Here is a 17181-nt window from a genome sequence, read left to right on the forward strand (position 1 = left end):
AAATAGACACATTGCACATGGTGCGGTAGTTGCTTATCAACATTTCTGAATCCTTTTCTTTCCATAAAGAAGGTAGCTGCAAGCAGCTGTATCCCGACAAAATCTGTATTTTTCATTTGTCCTTTTCTTTTGAATCTTTTTTTCTCACTCTCTTCATCTGTATCAACAGCTCACTTAAATGGTGATTTTTAACCAGTCTCTTAGGTTTGGCCACATCTAAGAGTTGACTGTTTTGCAGTAGATTTCACTTATTTCAGCTACCTTATTGATGCCCTTTCCTCATGATCAGTTTTTGCATCAGAAGTATGGAGGGTGCCAAATTGTCATCATCATAGCAATATTTAAGACAGTTGAGTGTTTGCTATGCATCAGGCATTGTCCTAGGAGTTTATACTTACCAACTCTTCAACTGTCACAACAGCCCTTGAAAAGGTACTCTTATCCCCATGTTAGTAGAAAACAGACATACAAATGTATAACTTGCCCAAGATAGTAAGTAGTAGAGTCAGGATTTGAATCCAGCCATTTTGGCTCTAGAGTCACTGATTTTAGCTGCTACGTTGTCATGTTTCATTTTACTAGTTCTTGTATTGTACACCCTTAGCTAATAACTAGCAGGTATGCTACAGACATCATCAACTATTTGTAAAATTAACTTATGTCAGTAGTCTAGAATTAGTCAAGATGTCTCCAGAAAGATTTGTGATGCTCCGATGTGAAAAAAGTTTTTAAAGGGAAATAAGGTTGCTTGAGTTCTATATGATTTGTTTTATTTATTTATTTATTTATTTATTTTTTGGCTGGTTATTTTGATATAATTTCCTATAAAATAAGAGCTGTTACATTTTCAAATAAAACTGGAATATAATCTATTACAGACAAACTTTATGCCCTCATAACTGCACTTAAGGAGAATATCGAAGAGAAATATCTTTGAGCAAAAAATTAGGCTTGTCAGTTTCCCTGATTACAGAGGATTAAGAGTATAGGGATTGATTAAAATTTGACCTTGGATGGAAAGATGTTTTTATGAATTCTGGTTCATTTTGTCAGTTTAGAGATAGAGACCAATGTGTGGCTTTCCATACTGATAGGTGAAAAAAAAAATTATGTGGATTCTGTACACACTGCCACATATATCTGTTCTATGTTTACAGCTCCTTTTTATTGTGAATGACAAATTCTTACACAGTAAAATAAAACAAACACTATTAAAACAGTGACTTATCTTGAATTTTAATTGTGTATTTCTGTAATTTCAGACCAGAGTGGTCTTTATGGAATTTCGATTGAAGGCTATGCCCAAGATGCTCTCTTCAAAATACTCCTTGAGGGAGAAATTTTATTTCACATATATTCAGAGTACAGTATATGTATAATAAGATACATAAGTATTTTTGTGTATCTGAGTAGTGTATATACACAGTGACTACCAAAGTATCTGGACAATCAAATGACTTGATGGCTATAATTCTATGAGGAGCCTGCTGACGAGGCTTCAGAGTAGGGACATTCTTTTTAATGAAGGCACCTAAAATTACGTTAATGTGTGTATGGAAAAGTCAAGATGGTGGCTGAGTCCAGGGACTGGCATGCTTTTCCTGTCTCTTTTCATTCAACAAATTTCAAACGAAAATTTTCTCTCTATTCTCCTTTATTTATGTTATTCACCATCAATGAATATTGCTTGTTTTATTAAATCTTTTGTTTTGCCGCAGTGACTTGAGGGGGCCAGCTCCTAACAACAGAGGCTTTGACAAAGCACCAGAGGATTCTGTTAAAAAGTTGTGTTTCGTAATTGTAGTTGTCGTGTCAGAGCCTAACTGACTTGGAGCTGAAGGATTTTTGTGAGATGAGTAGCTGTGCCAGCAGGGACCCAAGTCTCCTGGGCTGGCCGCGCTCTCATTAAGATTTGCCGCTAGCAGTGGCGGTGTTCAGCATGTATGTGACGTGCATTCTGTTATTGTATGCTTGGCTTGTCAGCCTGCAGCTTTCTGACACTCACTTATGTCACTCTTTATTCAGAGAGGAAGAAGCTTTTGATAATTTGACAAGACAAGCTCTTAAACGATCTAGGTCATGGCCTTCACTGTCTGTGATTGTGAACATATTTCCTGAAAGCCCTGTCACTCATCACAGCTACATTTTCTCCCGGGGAGCCACAGGCCTGTCCTGGTCTCTTGTCAGCTCATACATTTTGGTTATTCATATACCAAATACAGTACTGGGGTTTTTTTTCTTCCCTTTTGCAAATGCTAGCATGTTAGTAAGGCTAATCCTTTCTCCTGTGCTGTGTTCCCAGCAGGGCTGCGTTCAAGGGCTCTCTCTAGTACAAGGCAGACAACTGGCCAAGGGGAGCTGAGGAGGAGGAAAGGCCGCTTAGTGCTGTTTTTGTGTTTGTTCATTGTTGTGGAAATATGAGAACTGGTGGCAAGGGCCTTGTCTATTGAGCACTTGAGTCTTGGTCTGCTGTCAGGGGCTGTTTAAGATTGAGTGTTTTATTTTCTTTGATGTTCACATTTGAGAATAGGGAAGTGGGAATTAAACAACAGATGCACTAAGCCGTTGTTCTCGTAAAACAATAATTAGCACCTGATAAAATTCAATATGGGTTGAAATGCACAATATAAACTCTCAATTCATCTGGTGTGGCAAACTGTGTTGATTCATCTTTGAATTTTATGAATAATAACACTCAGTTATTCATGTATGGTTTATTATACAAAATACAATAGAGGGGAAAACTAGTTGGGCAAAAGTTGGCAAACAATGTAGCACATTGCTAAAACAGATGTACAAGTACACTTTGTGTGTTTTCAGTTGTGAGACTTGAGGAGGCTCTTTGGGTTGCTATCCATCTAAGTGCCAGGAAGGTGAGATCACCAGGACAACCAATAAATACAGTTGTATTTTGATAATTTGTTACATTTTCATCTTAGATCAGTTCCATGGCAGGCTCGTCATTCGTTTCAAATACTTTCAGATAAATTTTTTCATGAGTTCCCGTTGTAATAAGCCCCTTGCTTTAGAAATTACTGTATTTTGTCTACATTTTCTGTGCAGCAGATAAATAAATATGGATAGTATGGCATTCCGTTGGATAAAAAGACAAATATGTGCAGTGATGAAGGAATGATAAGAAGCAGAAGCCACAACAAGCAAAAAAATTAACGCTTCAAAAATGTATTAGTGATAACAGTCCTAAGTCTTAGAATGTCATATACTTAGAATTAAAGACGTGAGCTTTCTATTGGCCCCTATTTTTAAGTGAAAAATATTTCTTCATTTTAACTTTACATAGACATATGTTAAATAGAAAATAGTAAAATGAAACTATGCATGGGAATGTTGAGTAAAAGTACTATAGGAGATAAGATGGGATTTTTTTAAATTGTAATACTATTGTCTAACAAGAGAAAAGAAGTTTCATGTCTCTCCCTACTAATTTTCCCTATCAGGCATCATCTTCGTGTACAGAGCAATCAGATGATTGTTCAAAAACCCAAGTAATTCTTTCTTTTATTACTAAATTGCTGCAATACAAGAAAAGGTCACATGGTAGGGTGGCATTCTGCCAGTGTATGACAACTCAGTGATTGTGATTTTTCAACCGTATTATTCTGAGGACATTGTGGTAATCAAGAACTATCCATAACTAATGTATAAATAACTGCTTGCTTATCTCTACCGTGATCCAACTCAAATTATAGATACATAGCAAAAAGCTTATGATAGAAGGTAGGAAATGAATATTTAAAGGTATATTGTACATTAGATCTTTGAGTGTAAATATGTTTATTTAAATAAATTAATATATACATATATACATATATATATATATATATATATATATATATATATATATATATATATGTTTTATTAAGAACCTTTGTAACCTACAAGTTTGTGACTGTTATTTGGTACCTAACATAATTTTTGCCTTCCAAAGCTACTTTATACTTCTTAAAAATAGTTTCCTTTAGATCAGTGCTGTTCATCCAGAAATCACTGTGTTCAAGTGGCTTTTTTTAGTCAGACACTTTAGTTTGCAAGAATATGACTTTGAAGTTGGAAAGCTGACCGCTAAATAGTCTAATTTACATACCTTTCTTTAGAAAGGTATGTCCTTTCTTTAGAAAGGTATGTCCTTTCTTTAGAAAAGGACATAGGATAGTTAAACTTAAAATACATGATGGATAAAATTTTCAGCATGGTTAGAACTTTCTATTCTTTTTTTGTCTAATCACTTATGATGATATAATCAGAAGAGGTTTTGCCATTCAAAAATTATTTTCTGAATTATTTCCACACCCATAATATTTTTAGATTATATGAATTATCTTCATTAGTTTTATCACTAGCCTGAAAAATAAACGAAAGAGGAATGACAAATCAGGTAAAGAATTGTTCAAGGTGTAAGTCAAAGATGATAAAGGTTTAAGAAAGACTCAACTCATTCTAATTTTAGGCATGCATATGTGTGTGTATATACATGCATATGTATGTAGATACACATATTAAAACAAAAGTCATAAATTCACATTTACTTTAAGAATTGTCATTTACTTAGCTTGGTGGTTTAATATATTTAAATTGTTGCTGTAATATAATTATAAAAAATACTGTCATCAGCTGTTCTTTTTCTCAGAAGACAGCAGACCAAGAAAATATAAGAACTTGGTTAGAAAAGTGTTTCCTTAGCAGAGTCATAATTTAAGTATAAGGAAAGAGGATTTGTATTTGTGCCCATAAGAAAATGCCTCCTAACTGTGTTTGTTGTTGCTGCTGCTATTGCTTGTGGTTGTTTTTGTTTTGTTACCTATTCTTTTACAAAGTTATTGAGGTTTTTTTATTGGTTTTTTAAAGTAATTTGCCTATAAATGTACAGATGGAGGAGACAGCTTTAAAGGGAAAAGGCATGGACTTTAGATTGAGGTTGTTTTTAGTTTAGTTTTGGTGTAATTCTCTCTTTACCCTATTTCATAGGTCAGCAGCCAATGATTAGGTAAAAAGATGGCAACAGACATCAGAAATATATAACCACAGCAAAGGCTTCTTTAAAGCCGTTGCTATTAAATTGTTTTTTTTTTTTTAATCATACTACCAAGGTTCTAAATGTTCTTTTAAAAGGTGTATTTAGTGATTCTTACTGATTTTGACCACTGCTGTTCATTTATCAGTTTAACTGAGTTATGGCTCTTAATCACATCTTAGTGCCCAAAACTTCTAACCTGAAAAGAAAAAAAGAGAGAGAAAACTTTGTTACTGGCTTTCTGACAATGGCAGGGAGTGTGTTAAACCAGTGTAAAATTCAATTAAACTGTCTAGCCAGGTTTTTGAAGCTGAAATGCAGACCCTTTCTGTTAAGCTTCTTATTTTCCTGTGACCGACACCGGTGGATGCTGGGTTATGCCAAAACCAACAGGCTGTAAAGTACCTTGTTTCATGCTCCCAGCTGATCAATATTTTTATTTTCCAGGCTTGCCCAGAAATCTGGAGGCAGTATCACCTAACGGTGAGTAGAAACACCTTTTTTTTTATTTTCCCCAAGACCTAGCCTATTTATCCTTCTCTGAACTGCTGACCATAAAATATAGACAAGCATCTTCTACTGGAAGATAATAAACATCCAAGAGTTTTTGCACTGAGAAAGCAATAATATACTTTTTCTCTTCTTCCCTGCCCAGTGCTCTGTTCTATATCTTCCTGTTCTGAAAAGAGTTTGTTTTTTATTACTCACATCATTTAATGATTACATCATGATATTTCTGCATCTTCCTACACTACACTCATGAAATTAAAGGGAAAAAGTATGCTAGGAGCCATAAAAAATAATAGTAATCCAGTGTCTTTAAAGTGTTGTATTATCTACGGTCCCTAAGCATACAGTCCATCATATCTTCCATAATCATTTTTCTGACTTTAATTGAAATTTTTGCACATATTTTTTTTAATGAAGCTAAGAAAAGCTTAGTGTATCTTTTGCATAGAACAATTCAACTGTCATATCCTTAAGCTCCTCTTGACTTATTCAAAGTGTATAAACATCTGCTTAATACCATTCAAGTTATTCAATTCTCTGGTTTCCTTTTATTGTGAATTTAGGCTAAGTAGAAGTAGAAAACATAATTTACTATGGAATCAATTGGCTAGTGCTCAATATTATGAAGTCAGTTTATTTTTAATATTCAGCTTCAATAATTTCAATAATTCACCATAGTAGTCATTTTTTAATATATTAAATGTGTTATGCTGCGCAAGATGAGATAATAAAAAGTATTCTTGTAGTTCTGCAGTTGCAACAGTATTATAAAAGCTCTTCCTTAAGGTTTAACGTATTAAGAGGGTTTGGTTATAGGAAGACAGTGAGTAAAAATAGAAAGGACGAAGTTTTTACAAAACATGTCTTCTTACTGCTCTCCCCTTATAGAAATAAAAAGTAAACCAAGCAGTGACTCAGACTACCAATAAGACTGTCACAGGCCCAAGAAGCAATGAACAATGCCCGATGGTTTGTTTTCATATTGTTATCACTATTCAATTTATGTAAAGATTCTCAGTAGAAAGCTGTAATTCCTCAACTGTCCTTCAGTCCCAAATTGGGTTTTGTGAAAATATTTAGTGTTATACCAAAATACACACGCGCGCGCACACACGTATCCCCCTATATACGTTACACATATATGTTCTAGGTGTAACTCTTATGGATACATTGTATTTATACTTATATAGCAATTTTTTTATCCTAACATACTATGGTGAAATCCTTATAGCCTAAACTTGATTGAAATCCAGTCATATATTTTTCAAAATGGTAGTCACTTTTTGTAATTATATAGCAGTTTTTTTAATCAGTATTTTTATTAAATTACAGCCTAATGGATTTGACACTGTTTCTTTTCCCTTTTCCCCTAAGTTAGAGAATTCCAATCTTGAAAACTTGACATGTGGGAAGTACTATTTTAAAGCCACTGTTTTCATTACTTGCACCTATATTCTTTAATATAGCTGTCATAGAAGAACAGAAATTGGTATTTAGTATAACAAATATTTGAAGGTTTGTTTAATAGTGTAGCTTTTGAAAAACATAAATTGTAAAGAGAATAGTTGGGAAAAAATAAATGAAAACAAAATGAATTTCTCTTTTAGAGAGTTACAATATATTCTATTTATAGGTATAACAAAATTATTTTGAAAAATCCATTTTTCTCAATCTGGAATTCTGATTAGTTTTCAAAATAATATTGAAGGTAACTATCACAATTTATAATTATCAAGTCGAAGTTAGTAATTGGTAATTTAGAATTAGTTTACTATGCAAATATACATGCTAAGCTAGTACACTTATAAACATGTATATATCAGTATCAATTTTCATCTAGAATAAAAGTTAAATAATTATGTAGATAGGCAAATCCAAATGTGTGTAATTAAGCAGTATTTAATCTTGAATAAAAGCAGGATGCATGGTGAGTTTAGTCATCTTCAGCTCTTTTACTAGGCGATGGACTGCCATCTATTGACTTATAGTAGCCCTCACATGTGAATGTGGCATCACTCAGCAATGACCAAGTAATGAAGCCTAGGTTAGAATTGCCACTGTACATTCCTTTAAACCACTCTTCCTAAAACTCTGGAAATTTCCGCATTGAATCATTGATCCATTTGTTTTTCTAACCCAAAATGTCCATTTCTTACCCAAAATGAACTGTGCTTTGGGGGGAATAAATTGATTAGTATATCCAGTTTGAAAATGAGAACTTTTCAGTTACTTTTATCTGGTTTTTATCAGTAAGACTAGAAGGACATTTACACAGCCTCAAGTTTAACAACTGTAATTTAAGGTCTATTTGGGAATTGCTCTCTTTCTTTAAAAAAAAAAAACAGTTTATAGGTTAAATAGAGTGTTATTTCTCAAATACACAACAGTGGTGGTGAAGCTGAATGGTGTAAGTGGACTTGCAAAATGTTCCAAATCATAAATTTCTTAAAACACATTCTAAAAGTAAGACAAAAGTTAAAGAAGAGAAAATGTTCACTATTTTCAGCAATTAAATGAGATGAAATAAAGTTTCCTTAACAACTTGTATCTGAATAGAACAGCTTTTTAGCCAAACTTGACTGGACTTCACTACATTAAAAAAAAAAAAAAAACAAAAAAAAAAAAAACTAAGACCATCATTCTAAAGGGTACATGCCAGTAAAACTCTAATAAAAAGATACTATATAGATAGATAGATGTGTGTGTGAATGTGTGTGCATGCATATTATAACAACTAATTTGGCTATGGCTATAAAATTGTCATGTAATTTAATGACTTTAGATGATCACTTTGGAGCTCTGCATAGGAAAAAGAAAAATCTATGATTTTATTTAGCAATTAAGTAATTTCCCCAATTAGTTTATGTATTTACCTCCTTCAGAAATGTTTATAACGTTTTTTAAATCTTCAATACTATAGCATTGTTCTTGTATTTTACTTTCTGTTATATTTTCAGGTTTTGGTAAAGCCTGACTTTGAATATTCTTTTTCATGTTTCAGATAACTCATTCTAGATAAAAAAATTTCCCTCTTTATTCAAGAAGGAAAACCCCTTCCCCCATTCCCTGTCATTTCTAGTTTCATTTATATTAAAAATCCTAGGCCAAAATGGCCACCAACAGAGTTTTACAACCAACAGAATTTTTAACTAGTAGAGGCTATAATTTGACATGCTTTGGACATTTTGTTAATCTTGTTTTTAATCTACTTACTTTAAAAAAGTAACCAGGAGTTTGCTATCTGGGGGCTGTGTGTGTGTTAAGAATCAAAAAGGACAATGCATCTTTTATGTTTAATTTTGCGCCTGGATTGCTTTGTGTGCATTGTTAAAATGTTACAACCTACCACCTTTTACTTTAACTAAAAGTTTAAATAGGAAGCAAATGTAACCTTTTTGGAAGAATTACCTTTTAAATGGTTTCTTTATATATAGTGTTTCAAATGCCTAGACTTCACTTCAAAAAGTAAAATGCTTGCTGTCAGGGAAACGGTAAGGAGTATGGTTTCCTTGCTTTCCTGTCTAGCCTAGGAAAAAGCTTGTGACCAGAGTTTACTAGTAATCGATACTGTCTTACCTGAACCATTTGAGTGTCAGAGTGTGGACCATAATTAACAATATTGTTTCATCTTACCACTCAGTTTTCTCTCCTTACCTGGAAACATTACTTTAGAAATGTATTTTCTGGGTTTTCACATTATGGAAATGAGAGTTTTACACTAAACAAGAATGTTACTCTAAAGTAAGTAACCCTAAATGTGAACAGATTTAAATTTAACTTTAGAGCGATGTTTTGTAGTCCAAAAGGAAGGAATAATAAAGTGGGATTTGGTTGTGAGGCTATAGTTATCCAAAAGTCTTTATCCTACAATTGTGATGAAGATAGGATGGGTAACAGTTTTCTAACTGCCTAAAACTAAAGTGGGTTTTTAAAAATACAAAATTTCCAAAAGTCAGCCTCAATCCAGAATCTTTTCTTTTTGTAGGGGGAAAAAGTCCCTCTTTTTCTCTTAATTGAATACATGTTGGGAGTCCTACACCTCTTTCTGGGAGCTCTTCGGCTACATGAGCAGAACCGCAACACCCGCAAGAACCCCATCCACAGTAGATACCAAGTGACATGTCTTTTTTCATGTGTGTGTTTAAGAAAATAGAACTGGTTACACGTTGTATTTTAAAGTGTTAGAAGAACTCCATAGAAGAGTGAGAACTAGGCCTCACTCTGTTTTAGAATTATTTAAATCAACTTTTTTTTTTTCTTGTACCATATCTTGAGGCCTGGCGTACAGATTATCATAAACTAACACTTTGCAAATTCATTTTGGAAGCTCTTTGCTAGTTCAGTTCAGTTTGCCAACTGCCTCAAGAACCAGGAGCACCCTTGTTTAAACTGTAGGGGTTCCCCCCTCTGTAGCTGGTGTTGCTATTTCAGTGTTTTGATTGGTTAAGTGTTGCTATTGAGATATTACATCTCTGTCAAATTTTCAGAGATTTAGTTTTCATTAAAAATGTCCTTAACACTGAAATGCTGCTGAGGTGAGTGTAATCATGCTCTGATGATTCAGAAGGAACAGGACTGTTTTGTAGTACCTCGGGGCCGTCTTCTCATTGTAGTACTTACTATAAAATATATCAGACCGCTTTATGTTTCAAGTTACTTGGCATCTGAATAAAAAGAATTTCTGAATGAGCACTGATGACTGTTTTCTAATACTTCATATATGGTGACAGAGATAGAAGATACGTTTGAACTGTGACTAAAATTGTAAAATATTTTTCAGATGGAAAATGTATGTGAATACTTTTATATTTATTTAAGTACTCAACTTGTTCTCTAAAGAATTTAGTGTCAACATTTAGCTAGCAATTTTTTTACTTCAATCTTACCATATTTAGAATTTGCTATAAATGTAATTACTACACTTACAGAGTAGGTCACCTGAGTTTTATTTTTAAGTCTTTATTTCAGTGTCATGCTGGACCACGTTTTTCTAGAACTTATCATTGGAAGCAATTGGAAAATGCAATTTCAAGGCAAATGAAACCTGGAATTATCAATTTCAATAAATGAGATTCATTTAAAAATAAATACAATTTGCTAAATCATCAAAAAGCAATTTTCTAAAGCTTCTGTAAAAGGAAGAGGGGGAAAAAGTGAACACTGTGAATTACAAATGCACATGTTATTTTTCCTCTCACAGTGTTATCCTCAGAAATTTAGAGATGGTATGTACACAAACTTATTTATAAAAATGGGAATAGAATAAAATTTAGATTTAGATATTAAATTTATTTGTATTTATTGAAGCACATAGGAAAACCTTCATACTTTCTTCTTTTCTAAGAAGTACTGAGGTGTCATCCCCTTCAGAGAAAATTTCCAACTTATTTTATCAATGTTTTAATGCAAACATTAATTTGTTTTAAATGAGAAATCAATATGGCGTATTTTGAGTATGTTTTTTTTCCTGTGTTAATATTTTTATTATCAAGTGTTTTATAACATTAGTTCTGTTGTAAATATAAGTATTTCAGGTAATCAGGCAATGAAAAGTATGCAGCATTCACACAATTTTTAAAAGATTCATTATAAAAATGTTTTGGCCTAGATGCGGCTGTGTTTTTGCCATCTTCTAAATATCTGAAGATATGTCCAAATAACCCCTCACCATTTCTGCTCATCTTCTTGGTAGCACATGTTGTTCAGTAATAAACTGATTGAAACTGAAGCTCTACTATAACAACTAACTTTTCTCATTTGACAGTCCCTGTGCCTTTTTGTCTGCCTTGAGTAGCTGGGGGCAAAGACCATTCATTATATTTAGGACTTACATATTTACAATATGGGCTGGCTTCAAGTGTTACTTCTGTTTTACAAATTTAAGGGAATACTCATTACGGTCTTCCTTTTCTTTCCTGTTGGCAAATGTTTCTCCTGAGGATGATAAAAAGATCTAAATTACATTTGAACTTTTTACTACCCTTCTCTCTCTTCCCTAGGTATGTTCACCTTTTTGATACTTAAATTGATACTTAAATTCTGTAGTGATTAAATTCTATTTGTAAGTATTTATATTTTTACTATATATAACATTTTTAAAGCCTATTCTTCTTGAGGAACACATACATTATTCATTTAATCCCAAATGAAACTGTTGTTGTTTTTCACTCACAACTCTACACTTTTAAATAGTGCCCCTGTTATAACAAAAATGAATATAAACAGGTAGCCTGAAAATGTTCAAACTGCAGTTTAATACTGTATAGTATCTGACTATAAAGTAAGTTGTAGTTTAAAAATCTGGAATGTTAAATGATGCCTATTCTTGGTCACGTTAACCATACATAAAGAGAGTAGAAGTAGTATTTAGAATACTTTTGTATATTTAAGTGATTCTTTTTCATGTGTGTTTTGAACAGGTGATTCATGTCATTCCTTAAATAAATATATCCCAACTGATTGAGTTTATCATAATCTTCTCTGGACATTCCAGTGCAAGAATAAAAGTAGATAAAGCATACTGGACCAATAATATTTGTATTAAACTTTCCTTCTAGTAGTCATGCATGTAAATGACATGGTAGATTACAGTAATTCCTAACAGGTCTTAAGTATTTAGGAATCACTTAGTTACTCACAGTCATGGTCAACCATAACCTTTAAGGGTTTTGGTCAATCATTTGAATAATCTTCAGGAAAAGACTCCTGAAAGAATCCCTTGACTTGTTGATATGAATAGTCTCTCTGAACTAGTGTTGTATGTTCTGTTACAGTATAAACTGTATTAGTAATCTTAAATTGAATTAAGTTTAAGATTTTAAAAGCAAAATCTCTTAAATGACTAAAGGTTAATGAACTATTGATAAAATCAGTCAGATTTTAGACTTGAAATTCATTTGCCATTTGATCTCCACATACAAGAAAGTCATGGGAGTTATGTTTTTGTACATATGTAATTTTTTTGCAACAAAATAGAACTCAGCAATGGTCATTTAGGGCCAACGTCCTTAGTTTTTTGGAAATACCAAAAATATTATATGAAGAAAAATGCCACATGTTTAGAGACATTTGATCAAAAAGTTTTTTAGTATCTTTGGAATTAATATAGGCCTTTGCCTTAATTGATATGCCAGTATACTGGTAGATCACATTTCAAATAGGAGTTTTTCCCTGGCAATGTTCAGAAATCCCTGCTAGCTTTGTAAAAAGAATTCATGTGTGTGTGTCAAATGGTAATAAAGCTACCAAATTATTTTTTTTTTATTTTTTAATTTATTTTTGAGAGGACACAAGTGGGGGAGGAGCAGAGAGAGACAATCTGAAGCAGGCTCTAGGCCCTGAGCTGTCAGCACAGAGCCCCATGCGGGGCTCAAACCCATGAACTGTGAGATCATGACCTGAGCCGAAGTCAGATGCTCAACTGACTGAGCCACCAAGGCATCCCTTCTTTTTTCTTTTTTTTAGTTTATTTACTTATTTTGAGAGAGAGAGAGCGAGCATGTGTGAGTGAGAGAGGGGCAGAGTGAGGGGGAGAGAGAATCCCAAGTACGCTCTTCACTACGGCCCGATGCAGGGTTCAAGCCCATGAACCATGAAACCATGACATAAGCCAAAATCAAGAGTTGGAGGCTTAACCAACTGAACCACCCAGGCACCCCAGCTACCACATTAGTTTCATTCCTTTTTCAAAAGTCATATGAAATCAAATCTATTATATGGATTATGAGGTCATCTTTATAACTTTGTAATATACCCATCTCTATAAATGCCGATTTTATATAAATACTGTTCTTTACATGTATTTCTTTTCTTTCACTTAGGGGAACTAAATTTTCTTTTCACTTAGGGGAACTAAATTTTGGATCATTTATTAACTTTGTTCATACAGTAAAATCTCAAATTTATCTCTCTTGGATCTCTCCCATTTCCTTTATTTATAACTATACCACATTTCCTCCTTGTTTACTAAAGTCCTTAAGAAACATGCAGTAAAGTCCTTAAGAAACACCCTTGATTTGGAGTGGCAAACTCATTCAGAGGAAATTACTAGGGGATGTTTATTACAGAGAAAAGAATGCCAGCTTTGAGATCAGACATTGGCTCAAATTCTGTCTCTTTAATTTACTAGATAGTCAAACCTAGTCAAAATATTTGGCTTCTAAGATCCTTGGTTTCTTCATCTGAAAAATGGGAATGGTGCCTTCTTGTTGTAAGTATGTAATGAGTCAATAAGTGTAAAGTACTTGGCACAGTACTTAGCACATAGCCCATATTCAACACTGTGTGAGCTCCAATAAAGCAAACCCATAGACACCTCGCACCTGTAGAGATGACCTCTGGGCTAATAGCCCAAACTCAGACTATTGTAATGTCTTTTGAGAAGACTATTGTTTACCTAAAATGAGGCGATTCATAATGACCTCTTTACTTTCTGTCTCCTAAAAATGTTTCCTTTTTATAATTACTGAAGTTAAAATACTCACAAGGACTGTCTTTTGTTAACAAAATTATTTACCTCGCTTTTCGTTTTCTAATTGTTTATCCTCCTTTCTAGAAATGTAGGTAATGTCTAAGTATAGCAAACTTTTTTTTTAATTCGATTTGCTCAAAAAAAATCATTATAAAGACATTTAAGAAGTAGGTCACAAAAGATACTTAGGCTACTTCTTCTCCTAATGAAAATGACTGTATAAAATTTGTGCCATGTAAAGAAATACTGATTTTGAAAAATATATGATCTAACTATATACATTAGTAAACATTCAGTTCTTAAATGGTAACTTCAGTGTCATCTGAATATAGTCATCTATCATAAGCAAATGAAATTATATAAATCTTTTGCTTTTTAATATATATTGATTTTAATATGAAATCAAGTAATTCCCACTCACACGTAAACCAGTTCTATAGGGGTAGAGGGTTTATGTTAATCAGGTGAAAATAGCATCTCAGTTTTTTTGTACTTTAGATAAAACTGCTTCATGCCTTCACATGACTGATGCCAGAAACGAGCCTGATTTCACAGCAAGATGTGGAGGTGTAAGAGCTCCACCACTTCTACACTGTGTTTATTCTCACATAGGTCCAGCAAAAAAGACAACACAAAATTAAGCATCTTCTCAATGCCTGTGATTTGTATTCTTGCAAAGCGCGTTCCTATTCCCTGTTGTTCTTTATTTTAAAGACAAGCAGGAGCTAAGATAGCAAAAAAAGCATTACTTTCCCCCTCTTTAGACAGGTCCTTCCAGCTGTGGAGTTCTCTGCCTTTGTGACTGTGGGTTAAGAGTATTTCACATGAATAAGCGGGTTTGGATGGGGAGGGGGAATGCTGTGTGTTGTGAGTCATGTGAAGTTATGGTAAAAATGAAAATACTGGTGTTTATTTGAATCCTCTGTGTTGTAGCTAATAAATATAACAGAGCTACAGTTCTATTATTCTACAGTTTTCCAGTGATGGTTTATATACCATTATATGCAAAATATATAAGCAAATTTGAATATGTTAAGTAGTTCGTATGGTTGGAAGATATATACTAATGTGGTTTCTATGTTTTATAGTCTACCCCAATAAACCTTCAGATGAAGTATCCATGGATTCACACATGTATGTGTTCTTTTCTGTCCCTTCCCCCACATCCTGTCTTCACACCCTCCTCATCCCTCCACCCTGCTTCAAAGCTTGTGGTCCCTTTTCCATCCGCGTACTAAAAGGTTCTTTGTAAACCAGGCCATTTGTCCATCATTGTTTGGGGTCCAAACAGTGGTAAGATACCCTGTCACCGATCCCGCGTGCTATGAATGGCAGCTCCTCTCCGGACAATTGGCGGAGGGGCCGAGAAATATTCCTGAGAGGATTATTTAACCTTTCAATTTAGAGGGCACAAAGCCTGGCTGATTAATGAACTTTCTGATGGGCGCCGATAAGCGGATCTATTTCTTTATTTCCCCTAAAAGTGATTCCTTCTCCTGTCCATATTACTATAATCTTAAACCTAAAATGTGGCAAATAGATTAAAAAACAGCACTAAAGAGTTTATCTGGCTGGCAAACTGAAGGAGCGAAATTAAAATTGGTAATGACAGCAGTGGCTCAGCCTCATATGTGGTTTTTAAATGCACTGTGTATTTTGAAGAGACTTATTCTCCAGCGCGCCTGGTAATGACTGCTTTTGGTGCACAGTCTGGGGCTGGCTCCTGTTATCCCCACCCTCCCCCCCCCCCCAAAAATGAGTTGTGTTATCTGGATGGCTGCAGACACATCCGCGGCCCCCGCTCTCACTGCACGGGCAGACAAGGTCGATAGCATTACAAGGTATTTGTGGCAGCGCTTGTTTCAGTTTTCAGAGCTGCCAGTTTCCAGGCGGATTTGAATTACAAAAGAAGAAGCTGGCATGAAAATTGAAAGGTTTTATCGGCTGGTCTGAAGCCTCATAGCACATTGCTTATTTATGCAGTCCATTTGCACCAGGAAATATAAAAAGGAAATACATTTTTAAAATAAGGCCATAAAGACCCAGATATGTTTAAGATGGCAAATAAAATATAGATACCTATAATATCTTTCCAGGAAACGATTTTCACTTAATGTTGCACATTACTTCAGAAGAGCATTTATGTTGCTGTCATAAATTTGCGCGTTCGTGTCACTGTGTAGGTAGTCCCTGGGGATTAAGAAGGAAGCCTTTGCTAACTTACTTTAAAATTAAAATAGACGGAGGGATAGCCCTGCAGTTTGAGAGCTACATTGGAAATATTTAAATAGGGTGGTAAATTAAACTTAAACTAACATTTTTGCATTCCATGTAAAATTAGCTATGGCCCAGTGAATAAATGCCACTACCTTTGGAGAAAATTGGGATGCTTTTTAAGCCATGAAGATTTGGAGCATTCAGGGAGTGAATTACTGTGATCCTTACTGTCTTGCATATGCTCATTGTTCTCTGCTTACTGAGGTTTTCTTTTTTTGTTGTTGGTTTTTTTTTTTTTTTCGGGGGGGGGTAGGGGGAAATGTAGGGTGGGATCTCATTTACAGAAAGAAAAGTGATAAATAAGTTTAATAGCTTCTTTTTATGAAACCTGTGCTTCATTTATTTTAGTCTTCATATATATCGCCTTTTAGACTTTTGCCTAACGCTTAATGTTGTGAATATATACCATCTTTTCAGTATTGAGAGTTCCCAACAATTTACATCTCTTGGTATTCCTTTAGTATAGTTTCAACTTAGTGAAAAAGATACTGACTCAGGCAATCCCTTATACTCTTGGTTACATAAAATGAAGATACACGTATACAAACACACAGTACTGAAAGGCCTTGAATAATCAATGGTCTTACCACTGGTCATTTGCAACCTTCGACCCATTGGTTTGTAAAACTTAGTATCTGAAAGAGGTGTAAGGAGGAAGTTAGATGTGTATAGAAAATATCAAATCAATAAAGCGACACTTTTCATTCTGCTGTAGTTCAAATGAACACTGTTTTAGAATCCATTTTCCAATAAAGCAAATTACTCTCAGCTAAACCATGAGAGATGCAATTTTTTGCAATTTTCATTTTCACCAGTGTCTGGTACCTTTCTCATGTTTTCATGACCTGGACTAATTATTTCATGTAGTTTTTTTTTAACAGAGAAAATATCA

General features: G+C 34.0%; 1 protein-coding gene across 4 annotated transcripts in view; it reads left to right on the plus strand.

The window, feature by feature from the left end:
* Positions 1-17181, plus strand: part of ZCCHC7 (zinc finger CCHC-type containing 7) — a 254447-nt gene that overhangs the window by 218868 nt on the left and 18398 nt on the right. For all 4 annotated transcript variants that reach the window (XM_045043122.1, XM_006939290.5, XM_006939289.4 and 1 more), the window contains one exon: positions 5480-5515. In XM_045043122.1, the coding sequence (XP_044899057.1) occupies positions 5480-5515 (36 nt within the window). The remainder of the gene's footprint in view (positions 1-5479; positions 5516-17181) is intronic.

This window comes from Felis catus, chromosome D4 (assembly GCF_018350175.1).
Source record: "Felis catus isolate Fca126 chromosome D4, F.catus_Fca126_mat1.0, whole genome shotgun sequence".
Lineage (NCBI taxonomy): Eukaryota > Metazoa > Chordata > Mammalia > Carnivora > Felidae > Felis > Felis catus.